The following is a 19,664-nucleotide window of genomic DNA, read 5'->3' as shown; positions in this document are numbered from 1 at the left end:
ATAGATATGTAAAAATTAACTACAGTAAAATTCATAAATGCCCTGATTGGGATATGATCAAAGAGCCCTGAGATCACACAGAAAGCAATTTACTGATATTTGATCTGAGTCTTGAAGATTAAAAGTTATTTAAGCAAAGGAAGAGGGAAGAAAGGTTATTTCAGGCAGAGGGAATGGCATCTGCCAAGGCAGTAAAGGGAAAGTAAGCAAAACCTGTTTGAGGAATGACTAACATTTTAATGAGGTTACAAAGCAGGTGTTTGTGGCAGTTGGATGAGTTAGTTGAGGCTGGGGTAACAGTATGTATGGTTAGATCAGGAGAGACCTGGCATTTCTGTGTTCAAGAGTTTAGACTTGCTCTTTCCAGCCAGCGCCGAGCGATGGGCATCTCTCGGGACAACTGGCACAAGCGCCGTAAGACCGGGGGCAAGAGAAAGCCCTACCACAAGAAGCGGAAGTATGAGCTGGGACGCCCCGCTGCCAACACAAAGATTGGCCCCCGCCGCATACACACAGTCCGTGTGCGGGGAGGCAACAAGAAGTACCGGGCCTTGAGGCTCGACATGGGGAACTTCTCCTGGGGCTCGGAGTGTTGTACATGCAAGACAAGAATAATCGATGTTGTCTATAATGCATCCAACAACGAACTGGTCCGTACCAAGACCCTGGTGAAGAACTGTATTGTGCTCATCGACAGCACACCGTACCGTCAGTGGTACGAGTCCCACTATGCGCTGCCCCTGGGCCGCAAGAAGGGGGCCAAGCTGACTCCTGAGGAGGAAGAGATTTTAAACAAGAAACGATCAAAGAAAATTCAGAAGAAATACGATGAGAGGAAAAAGAATGCGAAAATCAGCAGTCTTCTAGAGGAGCAGTTCCAGCAGGGCAAGCTTCTTGCATGCATCGCTTCAAGACCAGGCCAGTGTGGCTGAGCAGATGGCTATGTGCTAGAGGGAAAAAAGCTCGAGTTCTATCTGAGGAAGATCAAGGCCCGGAAAGGCAAATAAACCCTCTTTCCTCCTGTCTTAGCTCATCTAATAAAGGCGTATACTGTTCCAAAAAAAAAAAAAAAAAGAGTTTAGACTTGACCCTGAAGGCATTCTGGAGCTATTGAGTGGTCTTATGCAGGGAAAGGATTAGCTATGCCCTTCCTTCCTAGAAGGAAGGGCAAGGTTAGAGACAGTTAGGAGCATAGCAGGAGATGATGAAGGAAAGAAATGATATAAAACTAGAAAGTGAGGTTGGATTTGAGATATTTAGTCAGTAGAATTGACAGAAACTGATGATGGTGTAGAGGACAGTGCCCAGATGGATAGGATGCTGTTAATTTGTGAGACCAGGAGCCTACCAGAGGGGAGCAAAATCCAGGGAGATTGTAGATAAAGGTATTAGGCAGGAAAATTCTGATGATTTATCCTGTCCCATCTTTTAATTTCCACCCTCATTTTTTCTCTCCCTCTGCTCCACCTCCTTCTATTTTTCCTTGCTCATTTTCTCTCCCTCCCTCCCCAACCTTCCTCTCTCTTTTCTATTTTGAAATAATCATAGACTCACAAGAAGACGCAATGAAATGTACTGGGAAGTCTCATGCATACCAGGCCCACCACATCCCATGTCAGTATCTCAGACAACCACAATACAATAGCAAGACCAGGAAATTAACATTAGTATTATCCACAGATTTCACTGGTTTTACATGTCCTCATATGTGTGTGTGTGTGTATAACTATGTAAGAATTTTTCTTTTCATCTTTTTAATAGTCCTTCACAGAGCAACAAAAAAAATTAATTTTATAAGGTCCAATTTATAAAGTTTTCCTTCTATAGTTCATGCTTTTCATGTCAAGTCAAAGAACTGTTAGCCTAGTACAAGATCCCCTAAGTTTCCTACTGTTTTTTTTCTAGAAATAGTTTTAAGTCCATGTTTCACTTTGGGTTAATTTTTGTGTAAGTGTGAAATTTGAGTCAAGGTTTCTTTTTTTTGCCAACGGATATCCAGAATCATTTATTAAAAAGGCTATCCCTCTTCCTTTTTTCCCAGATTACATGTCTTTAATTTCTATTGCCTTTTTGTAGTATTAAAATGAGAATGGTGAGTGTGAACACCTTAATTTTGTTTCCAGTCTTAGAGGGAGAACATTCAGTCTTTCAGCACCAAGAATAATGTTAGCTCTAGGTTTCTGTAGATGCTCTTTGTGAAACTAAGGAAATTCCTTCTTTTCCTGGATGCTGAGTCATGAATCAGTGCTGAATTTTGTCAAATGTTTTTTCTGCATCATTTTGTATGATCAAATGATTTTTCTTCTGATATGGTGGATTGCGTTGATTGATTTTTAAATATATCATGATGTACATTCCATGACCAGGAATAAATCCTATTTGGTTGTGGTATATTATTTTTATATACATTGTTGGATTTGATTTACTAAAATTTTGCTGAGGATTTTTGTGCCTAAGTTTATGAGAAATATTGATCTGTAGTTTTATTTTGTGGTGTTGGTATCAGGGTAGTACTGACCTCATAAAGTAAATTAGGAAATGGTCCTTCTATATTATGGAAGAGATTATGGAACCTTTGTGTCAATTCTTTGAAGGTTTGGCAAAATTTCCCCAGTGAAACTATCTAGGTCTACCTAGAAACTTTTTGGGGAAGGGGGTGGGAAGAGGTTTTTAATTACAGATTTAATTCCTTTAATAGTTATAGAACGTTCAGGTTTTTGGTTTAATTTTGGCAGAGTTTTGGTAGTTTGTGGTTCTTGAGGAATTGGTCCATTTTTCTTTTTTTTTTTCCACTTTTCTAACTTGTCAAAGTATTTGTAAAGTTATTTGTAACATTCCTTATCATCTCTTTCATGGATGCAGGGTCTGTTGAAGTATTCTCTGTTTCGTCCTCTATCTTGATGAATTGTGTCTTCTCTCTTTATCTTTGTCAGTCTTTATAAAGATTTATCAATTTTGTTGGTTTTTTTTTTAAATTAGCCTTTGGTTTCATTTTCCCTGTTGTTTTTCCATTATCAGTTACTTAGTACTTTCTTTTCCTTTCCAAGATGCTGATTGTTTTTTCTCTTCCTACAGGTTCCAATTCTACCTGCAAGGCCAAGGATTTTTACACCTCAGTCATCACTAATGATGCCCTTGACACCTTCCCATCCTAGCCCTTATCAGAGCTCCAGAATGCAGTATACAAGTGACTATAGGCCATCTGGGGTCCAGGAAGCACAGCCTTTGCCTCTGGGCCCTGGGGTAAGGCCTGGTGAGTGACCAACAGAATGGAGATATGTCTAGACAGAGCGCAGAGAAAAACAGCTGGCATGGCTGACGTGGATTTGGGAAGTAATTTGTCCATCTAGTGGGAGGAGCTTGGAGTCTGAATTCTTAATACTGTCAGTACTTGGCTTTGTACTTTGTGCACTATACCTAGCCACTTTGTTTCTTTTGAAAATTGAGAGTGCTTGTTATATTGGTCATTTCAATCCCACAGGGTTGTTTTGAGGGTCAAATAAGGAGTATAGTTAAAAGTAGTTTGCAAATGGTAGATCTCCGTACACTTATATTATTTAGTATTATTATAGTTTTGTTTTTATTCCTCCGTGATTCCTCTCTGATGTGGTCTGAATCTCTTCTCTGTCCCATTTCAGCTTTATCTCAGCCTCAGTTGTTACGAGGGCAAAGGGCGCAAGCTCCTAACCCCGTGGGATTCCCTGGAACATGGCCTCTTCTGGCTCCACCCATGGCACCCCCAGACATTATGCAGCCTGGCTCTGTCCCCCTGCCTGGGGCTCCTCCAGTGCCCTCTCTGCTTCCTGTGAGAGCGCCAGGCTTCAGCCCAATGAGCTCCCAGCCACCAGCCCCTCCTGTCAGCTTCCCTGGGGCCCACCCTCCAGGAGGGCCAGGTACTTCACGCGCTGGTGTCCTCCCGACCACTGGCATCTTGACTCCTCACCCAGGTCAGTCTTCTCCCATGGCCTCCCTCTCCTCCCCTCCCCACTACCACTTTGGGAGTCTCTTTCCTCAAGCCAGTGAACTAGGGTTAGGAATGTCAACTGAGAGTGTGGCTGGTCTGCAGAGGGTGTATGTGGAAGACTCCAACTAAAACAATTTTACTGATCTTCAGACCAAAAATTTCAGTGTTTCTGGTCATGCCCCTAAATACCCCTATATTTATACTATGCAGGACCTCAGGATTTCTTGAAAAATGCTCCAGTGCTCAAGGGAAACCTCCAGAGGAAAAAGGTGAATACATCTCTCCCAACTCAACCCTCATACATTCACCAACGAGCCACACTATAGTTCCTTATAGAAGTAGCCTGGTCCTTCCCATTCTCAGATGGGCACTCTGTCTCCTCTCTCTCCCCACTCACTCTTCTCCCCTCAACCACCTCCTCTTTCTTTCTTTTTTTTTTCCTCTTTCTTTCTTATTCACCATCTTCTGACTTCTAACTTCCCCACTCACTGTTCTGTGCCCTTGTTCATTCATAGTTTCTGCCACTCCCTCAAAGTAGGGTGGAAGGGTTCTTCCAGCTTAGACTCATGTGCCTTTCTTTTTTCTCCCTTTAGTTGCCAGAGGCATTTATGCCCCCAGCACCAATTACTGCTCCAGTTATGTGCCTCGCTTCTGAGCCTCAAGGGGTCCTTTCCTCACAACCCACTGTCCCCAGTGTGAGTCATGCTCCCCCTGGAGCCCCACGAGAACTCAGCCGGCAGGTGACAGGAATGATGTGTTTTCCTTCCTCTTGGAAACCTTTTCTTGGGTGTAGAAAAGCAGGGAGCATGGAGGATGGCTTCATTCCTCACATTGGAGGCAGACTCTGGACTGAAAGAGGTGGGGTGGGAGGCAAATACCAAGTGTCCCTACTGCAGAGAAAGAGGATGCCTCTCCCCAGTTCTGCTCCAGTGGGAGCAGCATGACCCCAAATCACAGAGGACTAGTCCTGAGGGGAGCCATAAGCAGGACAGCTTGCTTATCTCTCCTGTCTCCCTGCTCCCTCCTCAGCAATGTCAGCAGCCACTGGAGAAGATGGACTGGAAGGAGATGCCCCCTGAACACCAGTCCTTGAAGATCAGCTTTGAGGCGCTTCTGCAGCGCTGCACCCTGTCTGCCACTGACTTAGTGAGTCTGAACCTTCCCCATGATGCTCCCTTCCGACCCCAGCTGGTCCCAGGATCCCTTAACTGTAAGACCAGTTCCTTGTGTGAATCTTCTTACTGTTCCTGGACATGCTGTCTGTAGCTTATACTTATTTGATATTGTCGGTATGGAGTTGGGGAGGACTTGTCTGGTCTGGAGTTTAGCTCCTTGGTAGCAGGACCCAACAGCACCGAGACTTAGCTCTTGGAAAGGCAGCAGGGAGTACTGGAAGGAGGGTGAGATCAGTAGTGAGGAGACCTGCCATTCATTCCTGGCTGAGTCAGTTAGAGCAAGTCACTTACCCTCTTCAGGTCTCCATTTGTCCTCTGTCAAATGAAACAAAGAGCATTCTAGCTCTAAAGGTACCATGATTCTTTATGGTCCTGTGTAGTATTAGGCTTAGGGGCTGGAATTAGAATCCATTTCCCTCCCTGCAGAAAACAAAACGGAAGCTAGATGAAGCTGCGCAACGTCTAGAATGTCTGTATGGCAAGCTCTGTGAGGGGACAGTAAGTACACTCAGTGGTGCTCATCTGCCTCCTGTTTTTCCACCCTCACCCATGGCCAAAGGGCACGCAGTGTCTCTTCCCATAAGCCTCATGACCCTGGGTTTCCTACAGAATATAGACATGTTGCCTGGACTGGGCTCCAGAACTCCAGAATGGAGTCCTCGCTTCTCCCCTCCATCCTTCCAGGGTAGGGGTGGAGTTGAGCTTACTAACTCTGGGCCAATCCCTCCACAGCTCTCGCCTCCTGTGCTGGCTGGGCTCCATGAGATTGCCCGATGTGTGGACGCAGGAAACTCAGAGCAGGGCCTCATGGTGCATGCCCAGGTGGTGGGCTGCAGCAGCTTCAGTGAGGTCTCCAGCTTCATGCCTGTCCTGAAGTCTGTCCTCACCATTGCTCATAAGCTGCACATCTAAACCAGGCATCTCCTCTTGCCAGGAGACCACTTTTACTGTTACTTAATCCCTTCCTGCAGGAAGGGAATTTTGGAACAGATTCTGTTTGTTTTTCCCAGCCTTCCTCCCTTGCTGCCAGGTATATGATGGTGTAAACCAGCAGAGTGCCTGCTGTCTACAACTTTATGCCTGGCCCTCTGGGATCTGCCCAGGGCTCGCTCAGCCTGTTCTCTTCACTTTCCCTAAAACTATACTCCAACAGGGGCTGACATAGGGTGCCTTCTCCCCCAGGGGTATTCTGTCCAAGTGATTTCTGAGAGGGTGAGCAGGATCATTTTTTCAAGTCTACCTCTGCCATACCCATCGTGTGGGTCTTATGTGTTTCCCCTTCTGTGGGTTATGAGCCTGACTTTACCTTCTCCTTGCCTCTGACTTCATGTTTCCATACTTCTCTGAGTCCCAGAGACGGGGGTAGAGTTGACCGCTGCTCACCCTTCCAACAAATCCTAGACATGAGTGATGGGTGCTGAGCAGAACCAAGAGAAGGAACTCAGGCCCTTTTAAGAAGGGATTTTTCCTCTGCCAGCATTGTTAAGGGTTAACTAGGTGAGGTGGAGGGCGGAAGGAGTGCACTGCCTTTTGCTGAGAGTTGTCTTAAACTATGGGAAAGGAGCAGAAGGACCACTGCCCATGGGGAGCAGCCCCTGACTCAGCCTGCCTGAGTTCTGGCCCAGGCAAGATCTAGACCCATTCATTCTGTGATTAGAAGCCTGGTTCTGGAATAGGAGCCATAGTAATGAAAGACTCTTCTGGTACTCTTCTTCAAGACTTGGAGGCCCTTCTTCCCCACCCCCACACATCTCAGGGCTGCCTTCTCTCTTTGGCTGCACTTTCATGGTTGGACCCTGCACTGAAGCCCTGATGTACTTTATGTGCAATAAAGCTGCTTTAGTTTGGTTTCCTCAGTCATCTCCCAATTATTATCTCCTCTGGGTCCTATTTTGCTCTTACCTGTCTTCCCAGTCCTTTGTTCTTGCTTCCTGTACCTCAGTAAGGCAGGGGAGGCGCTTGGGGACAGATAGGAAGTCAGGAGAGTTGAAGAAAGGAGGTGGCACTGAATTAGGCTCTCTCCTTGCAGCATTTATGGCCACTTGGAGGGTGTGTGTGTGTGTGTGTGTGTGTGTGTGTGTGTGTGTGTGTGTGCGCGCGCGCATGCATGCGCGCGTGTGTGTCTGTGTGTGTGTGTGTGTGTGTGTGCATGCATGCGCGCGCACGTGCATGTCTCCATCCGTGCCTGACATTCAGCTCCACACACTTCGGGTGTGTGTGTGTGTGTGTCTCCATCTTTGCCTGACATTCAGTTCCAGGGTTTTCCCCACATCACTGTGTGTGTGTGTGTGTGTGTGTGTGTGTGTGTCCATGTGTCCATCTGTGCCTGACATTCAGCTCCAGGGTTTTCCCCACACCACTTCAGGGCTGAGCTCAGCTACACAAAGGGGCCGGGTGTGAAGCCAGGGGTACGATCTCTAATCCTGTTGTAGATCCCATCATGTCTGCAGGCTAGATGTGTGTGTTTGGGAGGAAGGGATTGTTAGGCAGTATTTGTTTGTAAAGCCACTTGCTCTTCAGATAATACTTGCACTAACTTCTATTGATAAAGCAGTGTGAGCCCCAGCAAAGTCCTTTCCCAAAGTGTCTTTGAAGCCAAGAGCCCATTGAAGGGAAGAAAGGCCGGGAGAGGGGATTAGTTTGTTCAGCAGCTGTGAATTTCAGTGGGAGGTTGATGAACTCTGAAGTCTTTGTTTAAATTAAAGTGGGGGAGAAAAAAGCCGCTGCTGGAGCGAGAGCCCCACTTGGGGCCCTGAACTAACACAAGGAGAAGTCTGAGCTGCGGGGAGCTGTGTACTGACTGCGAAGACTTTTCCCAAACACTTTCGGAAAGGTGTTGTGAGAAGGGAAGGGGGCGGAGTGGGGGATTAGCATGTGAAATGAAGTTTTCATTGACTCCGGTGGGGGTAGAAGGCTATTTTAATGGCATTTTGTTCTCTTATTTTCTCTTCTTGAGCTCTTGAGAGATATTGTTTTGCTAAGGCCGGCTTTCTTCCCCCTTCTTTCCAGTCTGCAGATTGCCTCTATGGGAGCCAACATAAATATTTCTCCTCCAGGAATGCGGGTTAATTAAAAGGAAATGAATGAGTGGAAGCATCCAATCCAGACCCACAATAGGCGAGTGCCCTGGCCTGCCCTTCCCTCCCACCACCCCCAGCACCGCCAGTGCTGAGCACGACCCTGTCTCTGTCTTTGCCCTAACCTGCTGCTAAGGCCAGTTGAGGCTGAGATTCTTTTCAAGGAAAGAAAGCCCTGCCTGTGTGTAGGCTCACAGGCCAGGGACAGGAAGGAGACAGTGTTTTGTCCCCTCCACCCAGCATCCTTGTCACTTCTCAGGACCTCCCTCCACTTCTGTCCCCTGGCTGAGACAGATGGACTCCTAAGGAGCACACAAGAGGAGGGGAGGGGCCTGGGTTCCAGAACTCACCCCATGGTACCTTACTAGTTGGTGGAACAAGCCAGACATCTTTCTCAGCGTCAGTTTAGATCTGTAAAACAAAAGATGTTTCACTCGCTGACCTTGAAGTTGAATCTTCCCAAGCAGCCAGTCTGGTTGTCCACATTTATAAAGAGGAACACAGCACTGGTGATTGATTATAAGAGAGAACTTAAACTCCACGAATGCAGGAGGTCAGTATGTTGTTCACCACTGTATTTCTACTGTGGTCTTTGTTGAATGAATAAATGAATCAATGGATAATGTAAGGGGCTGGGGGAAAGTAATCCAGATCTAAGGTAGCTCAGTATTGTTTTCTTTATAGACATGAATGTGGTATCAGTCATAGACATTTGGGAATATAAAACAATAACCTGTGAAAGAACTTTCTGGCAGCGTGACATGTTTCAAATACCAACCTGGAGTTGTCACACAGGTCACATGATAGTTCTCCTAGTAGTATGCTGAGAGACCTCCTGGGGAATGTCACTTTCCTTTACAAGGTTTTACTTTTATATTTTCTAGCTTCCTTGCCAGTTTTTCTTACTGAACACTGTCAAGCAATTCTACCAAGTGGGACAGCCAAGTTAGTGCATGCTACTGCTTGATTAGGGACAAAGGGCTAGATGGGAGATCCATGAGGCCCAGATCAAAGCTGAGGAAAGGAGCAAAAAGCCTTTGCTGGTAGAACTGGAAGTGAAGCACTCCCAACACCCTGGAGGGCAGCATGTACCCTGTAAGGAGGGAAGGTGAGCCTCTCTCCTTAGTAGGTGTTAGTGGGACCAGAAGACTTGTAGGGATGAGGCCAGGGATTTGAGATCTGCCCTTGCTGTTGTCTCAGTTTGGAGTATGGGAGCCATTCTGCTCTCACTGATCGACCCTTAGGGCCTCCTCCCATTTTACCCACTTGGAGCTACTCTTTCCCTGTGCTCTGCTCTACAAGAGATGAGATGAAGTCTTCTAGCATTTGACCCATTCTGCTCCAGAGGGTTGCCTGGCACCCAGATCCAGGACCAGCCTAGGGGAAGGAGATGACTGGGAGGCTCCTTGGACTCCAGAGGGTCTGTCAGGAGTTAGTTCTTCCCTTCCTGAGCCCTATTCCATCAGCAAGTCCCTGCTGTACTGCTTCCTTCTGAGAAGAGAATCAGAAGCACCACAAGTAGCAAGGTCTTAGCCACTGAGTAAATGTATCAGTGGAAGATTTATGGGCATGATTTCCTAATACTTGGCAGATGAACCTCAGCCAGGCCAGGATAACTACTTACGCCATCAGGGAAGTGAGGCCCACAGGAGGATAGTATCCAGGCAAGGTGGGAGGGAGGAGAGAGCCTAAAGGTTACGTCTTCCATGCACCCTTCCCCATAGCCCCAAGAATAAGTTCAATACCTGGAAAAAAAGATGTCACAGTGACTGCAATAAATTAAGGTTCAAGGTACTGAACTTCCTATTAACAGTTTCATTGCAGGAAGTTTACATATTGAAGAAAAGTATCCAGTACTTGAATCCTGCCTATTTGAGAATCAGGTTAGTAAAAAGGAGGGATCCCAGCTTCTCATTCCTCATGACCTGTCTTCAGAGGTGCAAACCAGGGTCTGAAGGGAAATTAGCTTTATTTATGTCAGTCTTGGCTCCCGGGAATAAGATCCTTTGGGGAAGAGTAGAGGTAAAGTTGGTTGCTAGGAGAATGTAGGTTAGGAGCACGCAGAAGCTTATTTGAAAGGGTAGGAAATAACTGGCACTCTCCTCTTACCTCATGCCTGGATGTTGTGGGTATATGTCTGGGGCACCTTGGATGATTGTCTAGGAAGGTCATTGCCCCACTGGCAATGGCCATTAGAGACACGACAAGGGTGAGTGGCACCCTTGGTTTTCATCAAGTCAGCACTCAAGCGTTCCCACTTCCTCCATCTTAAACTTCCGCCTCTAGGAACCAACCCCTAAAGACGTGCTTTTTCTTGGGTCGGTTTCCTCAGTATCTCTTTCAGAGAAAGAAGGAAGAATAAGGGGAGGGAAAGTAGAGATTCTTGGGGAGTCTATGCCAGCAGTTAGGGAATCAGAAGCACAAGAGGGCCTCTGCCCAAGGAAGGTGTGGCTGTGGCAGAGAGCTGACAGCAGAAAATTGGGGAGTAGGGGTAACGGGGGTGGGGTGGGGGGGTGGGGGGGGGTGGGTAAAAAAAAAGAAAGCCATGCTTTCTCTGGGCCCTTCATATCTCAGATGGGTTCTTCCAGTTCTTGAGTTCCACAGGCTAGGTCAGGTAGGACCGGGAGAAGGAACGCCCGTTCTCTTCGAAGTCCTGGGAAGATCAATAGCTCAGAGTCTCAGAACAGAGCGCTGTAGGTCTCAGTGTGGTGGGCAAACGATGCCGACAGCAGAGGAACTGTGGAAACAGGTGGGGAAGTGGCGAGCTCTGGAGAGAATGCAGCAGCTTTCCCCCTCGGGATCCCTGGCCTTGGTAGTGTGGGGTCCCTATTCCCTAGATTCCTCACTACTGGGGTCTCTTAAAAAAAGAAAAGCCAAGGACCAACCGGGAAACAAGAGGGGAGAGGAGTCGCTTAGGGTTTTCTCCCGGGTTCGTGCGCCGCGCCCCCGCGTGGCCGGTCCGCGCGGCTGCAGAAGTACTTGGTGACTCGCCGGCGGCACTGCTCGCAGCGGACCGCGCAGCACCAGTGAAACTTGCAATTGCAACTGGACACTGTCTCGGCGCGGCGCTCCTCCACCGCCAGCCCGCAGTCCCCGCAGAGTCGACGGCAGCTGCGGCGCTCCCAGCGGCCCAGGGCCCGGCCGCGCCGCAGGCACTCTCTGCCTTCGGTGCCCAGCAACCCTAGCGTCTTGTTCTCCAGGCAGTAGTCCGGGGAGTCCTCCAGGTGCACCAGCTCCCGTGTGGAGATGGAGCGAAAGGTGTCAGCGATGGCACCGCGGCCCGCCGCGCTGTTGCCTGCACCCTGCAGCAGGTCCACCTTGAGAGCCGCGTGGTACTTCTCTTTCAGGTGCGCACCCACCTCTCGGAATTCCGGCAGCTGCAGCCAGCAGGTCTGCGTGGTGCAGCTGCCAGACACCCCGTGGCACTTACACGTGCGTTTCATGGTGCCCTTCACCGCCTGGGGAGAGAGCTACGAGTGAGCGGGCCAGGGATTGCGTCCCTGGGGAGTCTCGCCCTCTGGTGAGTTGCGAGGCTTCCTGCAAGTCTACCTGGCCAGCCGGCTTGGTACCACGTTTGCCCAGTCTGATAAAAGACTTGACGGGCTGTTCGCACCTAGGCCTGGTAGTAGATGGAGCCAGGCACCTGATTCCATGGGCTGCAGGACTCACCTTGCGGCCAGCCTCATTGTTATGCAGGTTCATGGCTGCCCGAGCATCCTGTCCTGTCTCCAGGGCATCAACGAACTGCTTGGATATTGCCTCTCCAAAGCCCACGTTGTCGCTGCAGCCTCCCCACAGCCAGCCTTGGCCCCCTGGAAAACGTGGTGGGCAGAAAGGCCGTTGAGCAGGCTGCACGGAGCCTCCTGGGCTGCTGGTTCTAAGTGGGTTAGGGGGGATTGGGGAAGGATTCAGGTGGGGTGAGTGCCCTCGCTCCAGGTTAGTTTCACCCCAGATTTATTTTTGACACCTTTGTACTCCTACTCCTAGCTTCAGCCCATCCCCTGCTCAGGACTCCAGTGACGTTAAAGTAGCTACCACGGGAGGCAGGTGCCTGTTCCCCGGCCTTCAGGCAGAGTGTACACATGCTCTGCCAAAGATTGACGTCCAGAAGGCACAAAGTGGTGTGGAAAACGTGAGGAAAGTGCAGACCCTGAGGAGGAGAGAGGCCAATTGAGATAATATGGAACAGCAGTTGGCAGTTGAGGTGGAGGGCAGAGGACTGCAGAGGACAGTGGAGGTAAACGGGGGAAATGAGATAGGGATAGGTGTAAGGTAAGGGAGTTAGAGAAGGCGAAGTTCGAGGAAAAAAACACAAGACTGGCACTTTACAGGAACAGATCACCTTTAATGAGATGAGAAGGGGCAGCAGTCAGATGAGTGAGCTACTGCGCTAAGAAGAGAGTAGGTGTATATAGAAAACATATATGCAGAGATACATTGTTTTGAGGGGGTCTGTTTTTCCTCATGATTATTTTTGATTAGCTAGCTTTCAACAACTGGGGCAAGGAATGCCTGAGACCGGCCAGAGACTGGGATTCACTGGGATTGAGCTGAACGTAATCAATCTTAAGGTCCCTTCCTTTCTTCCGGGGAGAAAGTTCCTTATTCTGTATGGAAAGGTGGGGAGGACCTGGAGGGGAGTTTTAACTCCTTGCTATTTTGAGCCCTGTAGTTTTCCTTCATTAGACAGTGTGGAAGGGCTCCCCTGCCATGGTTGAGACAGTAATAGGTTAGAATCTGAAGGGACTGTTCTTTTATCGCTATTGTACTTAAATTAAGGGAAACACCCTGTGAGAAAAGGGCCCCCAGCTACCTATGGCCTTGTTTTTCACTGTAGCGCCGCTTGGGCTCAAAGTGGTCCACCTTGATTTTCCTCAGATTTAGAAGACTACAACCCTTCTTCACTCCACCAAGTCCCTGCCAAGCTTTTCATTGCCTGAGTGAACTTCACTGGGCTGCCCTACCCACCCCCAAGCTCACTACTTACCCAGTTGCCCATTGCGGGAGTCATCACAGCCACAGTTGTCAAAATCCCCAAGGCTGCAGTTTCTAGTCAGAGTGTACATGACCCCGGCAGAACTGATGGCATGTACAAATGCTGTCTCCCGATTAGCTGGCAGGAACCAAAAATTGAGGGAGTTAGAGGGAGGACTTACAGCCCAAAGACATACTTTTAATACCATCATTATACCTTCCTCACTCTGCTCCATTCTATTGGGTTGGCCAAAAAGTTAGTTCAGGTTTTTCCACAGGATCTTATGGAAAACCCCAACAAACTGTTTGGCCAACCCAATATATACCTTGCCACCTTTATAATGTACCTTACTCTCTTTCAGGATCTGCTCCAGTCCTGGTCTCAGCTCAGCTCTTCTCTCTTCCCATCTTTTCAGGTTACACATTTTATGACTGAGTGTTTAGAGTATTGTTGATATGGGTGGCATTTAGGTGGGAAAGAGACCAAGAAAGAAATGGGGAAGAATCTGAAGGTCAGGTTGTAAAGAACCCATCCCCACTTTCTGTTGGAACATCAAAGTCTGAGAGGCTTCTGAGAGGTGCTAGCTAGTCCTGAATCATTTCCTGGCATGGCCACTTTTCAATCTTCTGTATGGGAATCTGGTCTCCAAGTCAGTTTCTACTTGCCCTGTACCTCTCTACTGAGCCTGCTAAAGGAAGAGGCTAAGAGGTGTGAAAATATATGACCTCTACCTATCTATTTATATTTTGAGGAAGCTAGGAGGCTGCAGATGGTATAGGATTGGGGATGAGGCAAGGGCCATTTGTTGAGTAGAGAGGGTGTCAGTAAAGAAAAAGAGGAGCTGGAGCAAAAAACAGAGAAGATATTAGAGAGGGAGATGACCTGAGAGCAGAGACCAGCTGAGGAACAAAGGTAGAGAGGAGGCTGGGTTCCATCCCTGGAGAGTGGGGCTCTAACCTGTGGCCAAGGGGTCCAGGGACCTGTGGCTGAAGCTTTCCTTACCACTGCGAAGGCCACCATGGCTGGACAGCTGCAGGGCTCTCTCAGGGCAGTTCCAGCGGTCCCAAGCAAACTGGTATTTGCATTCTTCAATTCCACTCTGGGCACCAGCTGCCACGCTGCTGGAGTAGATCAGGTAAGCCTGCAGGGATACAGGTGTCAAACTTCAGACTCACAGCAGCTGAACTTGGTAGGCGTTTGCCTTAAAGTGGCCAAGCGCATCTTTTCCTGCACACTTTCCCACTCCTCCAAATTAATGACAGAGTAAGCACTTTCAATATGCTGTCTAATGTAACATCGCAAATAACCTTGTGAAATTGGTACCATTTTATAGAATAGTAACCTAAGGCTCAGAAAGGTGATTAAAACAATTTGCTCAAGGTCCCACCACTAGCAAATGGTGGAAGTAGGAATGAAACTGGTGTTTCATTAGACTCTAGACCTCACTACCTCTATTTACTGTACTCTGTCACTTCAAAATGAGACTCAGTTACATGATTCATGAATTTCCAACTGTTTTCATCCTATGAAGAGAACATTTTGTAGCTGGAAATATTCTTAGAGATCATGTAGTAGAATGCTAGCATTTTAAAGATGGAGGATGGCCTGCCCCTGCCGCACCCCCCACCCCCATCCCGCGCTGAGAAGGATCGCTGACTATAGCCTGACACTACAGAAGAAAACTTTTATTCTGGCCATAAATTCAGAGTCAATGTTTCTGAGTTCTTGTCCTGGCTCGGACATTAGTTTGCTGTGTAATTTGGAGTGTATCCCTTTCTGTGCCACAGTTTTTCTGCCTAAAAGATACACAATATAATAAAAGATGTGGATATAATGAAAAGAAATTGACATGTGTAGTCCTCAGTCAAGAAGTTAAGTGAAGTCCAAATAAATCAAATGAATTTTTTTCTTACCTTTGGACCAGTCATCAGGAAATTGTTCACTGACCTAGAAGAGAGAAAAACCACAGAGTTACATAATAGAGATACACCGACTCATTTCTGATGCCAAGAGTTTTAAGAATTACTTCAGCAAATATATAGGCATACCTCAGCGACATTCCTGGTTTGGTTTCAGACCACTGCAATAAAGCAAATGTTGCAATAAAGCCAATCACATGAATTTTTTGGTTTCCCAGTACATATAAAAGCTATGTTCACACTATACTGTTGTCTGTTAAGTGTACAATAGCATCATCTTAAAAAAGCACAATGTATGTACCCTAATTTTAAAATACTTTATTTTTTAATGGATTTTACAACCTTGACATTTATTTATTTTGGGCTGTGCTGGGTCTTCGTTGCTGCATGCCGATTTTCTCTAGTTGTGGGGGGAGGGACCACTCTTCATTGTGGTGTGTGGGCTTCTCAGTGCCACTGCTTCTCTTGTTGCACAGCACAGGCTCTAAAGCGCTGACTTAGTAGTTATGGTGAATAGGCCTAGTTGCCCCATGGCATGTGGAATCTTCCCGGAGCAGAGATTGAACCCAAGTCCCCTGCAGGCGGAATCTTAACCACTGGCCCACCAGGGAAGTTCTAAAAAAAAAAAAAAAATACCTTACTGTTAAAAGTGCTAACCATCACCTGAGGCTTCCTGAGTCATACTCTTTTTGCTGGTAGAGGGTCTTGCATTGATGTTGATGTCTGCTGACTGACCGGGGTGGTGGTTGCTGAAGGCTGGAGTAGATATGGCAATTTCTTAAAATAAGACAATAAATTTTGCCATATTGATTGGTTCTTCCTTTCATGAATGATTCGTCTGTAGTATGTAGTGCTGTTTGATAGCATTTTGCCCAGAGTAGAACTTCTTTCAAAATTGGAGTCAATTCTCTCAAATAGTGTCACTACTTTATCAACTAAGTTTATGTAATATTCTAAATCCTTTGTTGTCATTTCAACAATCTTTACAGCCTCTTCACCATGGGTAGAGTTCATCTCAAGAAACCATTTTCTTTGCTCATCCATAAGAAGCAACTTCTCATCCATTGAAGTTTTATCATGAAATTGCAGCAATTCAGTCACATCTTCAGACTCTGCTTCTAATTCTAGTTCTTTTTCCACCTGCAGTTATTTCCTCCACTCAAATCTTGAACTTCACAAAGTCATCCATGAGGATTGGAATCAACTTCTTCCAAACCCCTCTTAAACTTGATGTTTTGACATCTTCCCATGAATCCTGAATGTTCTTGGTTTTCTAGAATGGTCCAGCCTTTTCAGAAGGTTCTCAATTAACTTTGTACAGAGGACTCATTCATGGCAGTTATAGCCTTATAAAATGTATTTCTTAAATAATAAGACTTGAAAGTCAAAATTATTCCTTGATTCATGGGCTGCAAAATGAATGTTGTGTTAGCAGGCATGAAAAATAGCATTAATTTCACTGTACATCTCCATTAGAGTTCTCAGGTGTATTGTCAGTGAGCAGTCATATTTTGAACATGATCTGTTTTTTCTGAGCAATAGTTCTCAACATTGGGCTTAAAATATTCAGTAAACAATGTTGTAAACAGATGTGCTGTAATCCAGGCTTTGTTGTTCCATTTATAGGGCAGAATTAGCGTAATTCTTAAGGGCCCTGGAATTTTCAAAAGGTTAAATGAACATTGACTTCAGTCTATATCACAAGCTGCCTTAGTCCCTAACAAGAGTCAACCTGTCTTTTGAAGTTCTGAAACTGAACATTGGCTTTTCCTCTCTAGCTATGAAAGTCCTAGATGGCATATTCTTTCAGTAGAAGGTTGTTTCATCTATATTGAAAATCCATTGTTTAATTTAGCTTCCTTCATTAATTATTTTGACTAGATCTGGAATCTGGATAATTTGCTGCAGATTTACATCAGCATTTGCTGTCTGCCCTTGCCTTTTTATATTATGGAGATGCCTTCTTTTCCATAAGCCTCACGAACCAACCTCTGATAGCTTCAAACTTCTCTTTTGCATCTTCCTCACCTCTCTCAGGCTTTACAGAATTAAAAAGACTTAGGTCCTTGCTTTGGGTTAGGCTTTGGCTTAAGGGAATGTTGTGGCTGGTTTGATCTTCTATCCAGACCACTAATACTAATACTCTCTCCATGTAGACTGTTTCATTTATCATTCTTTTTTTTGTGTGTGTGGCTGTGCTGGGTCCTCATTGACGTGCAGGCTTTTCTGTAGTTGCAGAGAGCGGGGGCCATTCTCTTGTTGCTAGGTGCAGGCTTCTCACTGCTGTGGCTTCTGCTGTGGAGCACAGTCTCTAAGGTGCGTGTGGACTTCAGTAGTCGCAACACATGGGCTCAGTAGTTGTGGCCCCCAGGTTCTAGAGCACAGGCTCAGTAGTTGTGGTGCACAGGCTAGTTGCTACCTGGCATGTGGGATCTTACCGGATCAGTGATCGAACCTGTGTCTCCTGCCTTGATTGGCAGGCAGATTCTTTACCATTGAGCCACCAAGGAAGCCCCTCACTTATCATTCTTGTGTTCACTGGAGCAGCACTTTAAATTTCCGTAAGAAATTTGTTCCTTTGCATTCACAATGTTTGAGAAAGGAGCCTAACTTCCTCACTAAACTTAATAATTTATAGCTTTTGATTTAAAATGAGTGATTCTTGTTTTCACTGGAACACTTAGAGATCATTGTGGTGTTTTCAACTGGCCTGATTTCAATATTGCTGTGTCAGGGAATAGGGAAGCCTGAGGAAAGGGAGAGAGATGAGAAAGGCTGGTGGGTGGATCAGTCAGAACCCACACATTTATTGATTAAGTTTGCAGTCTTATATGTCCTTTCAGGGAGTGACATAGAATATGGATTATAGAAGGCATAGTGAGTGTGTAATGTGAGGAGAGCCAAAGAGGAAGGAATTTAAGTGTATATGTGTGCCACCTAGGGACAGTAATATGATTAAAGGAAAGATGCTAACAGACAGTGGAAGATGGAGATGGCTCTACAGAATGTGGTTCAAGCAGCATACTGCTACTACATGGAGGTGTAAGCTTCCCATTCCTTTTACATACAGTTGCTGATGACACGACCCAGGCTCTTCTCAGACCTTTTGTTAAACTCCAGATTTGCATAAATACATATAATATATAAAACTCAGTTGTGTCTGACTCTTTGTGACCTCATGGACTACAACCTGACAGGCTCCTCTGTCCATGGAATTCTCCAGGCAAGAAACCTGGAGTGGGTTGCCATTCTCTTCTCCAGCCGACCCAGGGATCAAACCTGGGTCTCCCACATGGCAGGCAGATTCTTTACCGACTGAGCCACCAGGGAAGATATATATATATATAAAGGAATTAGGGTTTGAGGTATTATTTATTTATATATTTATGTTTTGGCCATGCTGCATAGCTTACAGAACCTTACTTCCCCGACCAGGGACTGGACCTGGGACCCCTGCAGTGGAAACTCAGAGAGCTAACCACTGGACCACAGGAATTCCCCTAACTATATTTCTTGACATCACTTCAGGCTTTAATGGGCAGCTCAGACTTGCCGAAACAGTTTTGATCTTCGCTGTCACCATTTCAAACCTGCTCCTCCCCTTGTCTTCCTCATCTAAGGAAAGGACAGTTCTTTCTTCCAACTGCTGGGTGTCATCTTTAACTCTTTTCTTTCTCTCACATCCTGTGTTCAGTCTGTCATCAGCTCCTGCCAGCTCCAGTTCAAAATATATCCAGACTCTAACCAGTTCCCAACACCTTCACTGCTGTCACCCTGGTCCAAGGTGTCATTATCTCTTGCCTGGACTGTTGTCATAGTCTGCTAACTGAACTCCTTGGTTCTACCCTTATTCTTCCCATATCTATGCTCAAAATGATTGATCCCTTTAAAAGTGATCCCTTTAAAATATAAATCAAATTTTTGCCACTCTGCTCAAAATCCTCTAGTGTTTTGTTTTGATTCTTAAATCTCACAAAGAATTATAGCCAAATTCTTAGTGTGGTTTATGAGATCCTATGCAATCTGGTACACAGTTATGCCTCTGGTCTAATCTCCTGCTACTCTCCCCTCAATCTGCTCCAGCCAGACTGGTCCTCTTGTTCCTCCAGCACATCAGGTACTCTCCAGCCTCTGGGCTATTGCATGGGCTTTCTTTTCTGTCTGGAATGCTTTTCCCATATAACCATATAGCTTGTTCCTTCACTTGCACCGGCCTTTCAATCAAACGTGTCATTTTCCCTGAGTCTTTCCTGGATCATCTATTTAAAAATTACAACTTCTTCCACTCCCTCTCTCTGCTCTATTTTTCTCCATGGCACTTTTCATCATCTAAATGCCATGTTTTACATCTTTATTTGTATATTCTCCTTCCACTAGATTGTAAGCCTCATTAGGCAAGGGTTTTTTTTCCCCTTGTTTTTTCTTTTGGTCTGTTTTGTTCACCAAATATTATCAATGCCTTGAACAGTGCCTGAGGATAGTAACCATTTAATAAATATTTGTTGAATGAAAGAACAAAGGAACTCACATTTAGGGGTGGGAGCAGGAAGAAGT

General features: G+C 46.2%; 2 protein-coding genes and 2 pseudogenes across 15 annotated transcripts in view; 2 read left to right on the top strand and 2 right to left on the bottom strand.

Moving 5' to 3' along the window:
- SEC31B (SEC31 homolog B, COPII coat complex component) overlaps nucleotides 1-19,664 on the top strand; it is a 60,873-nt gene that overhangs the window by 23,329 nt on the left and 17,880 nt on the right. For 6 of the 14 annotated variants that reach the window (XM_065923107.1, XM_065923109.1, XM_065923106.1 and 3 more), the window contains 6 exons: nucleotides 3,076-3,253; nucleotides 3,639-3,947; nucleotides 4,175-4,233; nucleotides 4,558-4,704; nucleotides 4,994-5,110; nucleotides 5,566-7,172. In XM_065923107.1, coding sequence (XP_065779179.1) covers nucleotides 3,076-3,253; nucleotides 3,639-3,947; nucleotides 4,175-4,233; nucleotides 4,558-4,704; nucleotides 4,994-5,110; nucleotides 5,566-6,051 — 1,296 coding nt within the window. In that variant the 3' untranslated portion in view covers nucleotides 6,052-7,172. Of the gene's footprint in view, nucleotides 1-3,075; nucleotides 3,254-3,638; nucleotides 3,948-4,174; nucleotides 4,234-4,557; nucleotides 4,705-4,993; nucleotides 5,111-5,565; nucleotides 7,173-8,148; nucleotides 10,629-11,563; nucleotides 11,686-19,664 lie in introns of those variants that run through there. The other 8 variants (XM_065923114.1, XM_065923113.1, XR_010661550.1 and 5 more) reach the window with 7 other exon arrangements.
- On the top strand, nucleotides 360-1,070 carry LOC136160053 (small ribosomal subunit protein eS8 pseudogene; annotated as a pseudogene).
- WNT8B (Wnt family member 8B) lies at nucleotides 11,080-15,250 on the bottom strand. Its single transcript, XM_065920842.1, has 6 exons — nucleotides 15,240-15,250; nucleotides 15,105-15,138; nucleotides 14,194-14,332; nucleotides 13,204-13,329; nucleotides 11,886-12,028; nucleotides 11,080-11,674 (listed from the first exon to the last, which is right to left on the bottom strand). The coding sequence occupies exons 1-6, from the start codon at nucleotides 15,248-15,250 to the stop codon at nucleotides 11,129-11,131; spliced, it is 999 nt and encodes a 332-aa protein (XP_065776914.1). The 3' UTR covers nucleotides 11,080-11,128.
- Nucleotides 14,708-17,382, bottom strand: LOC136160052 (tigger transposable element-derived protein 1-like; annotated as a pseudogene).

Source organism: Muntiacus reevesi, chromosome 2 (assembly GCF_963930625.1).
Source record: "Muntiacus reevesi chromosome 2, mMunRee1.1, whole genome shotgun sequence".
NCBI lineage: Eukaryota > Metazoa > Chordata > Mammalia > Artiodactyla > Cervidae > Muntiacus > Muntiacus reevesi.
The sequence above is the reverse complement of the archived record's forward strand: the minus strand, read 5'-3'. Positions and strand labels throughout refer to the sequence as shown.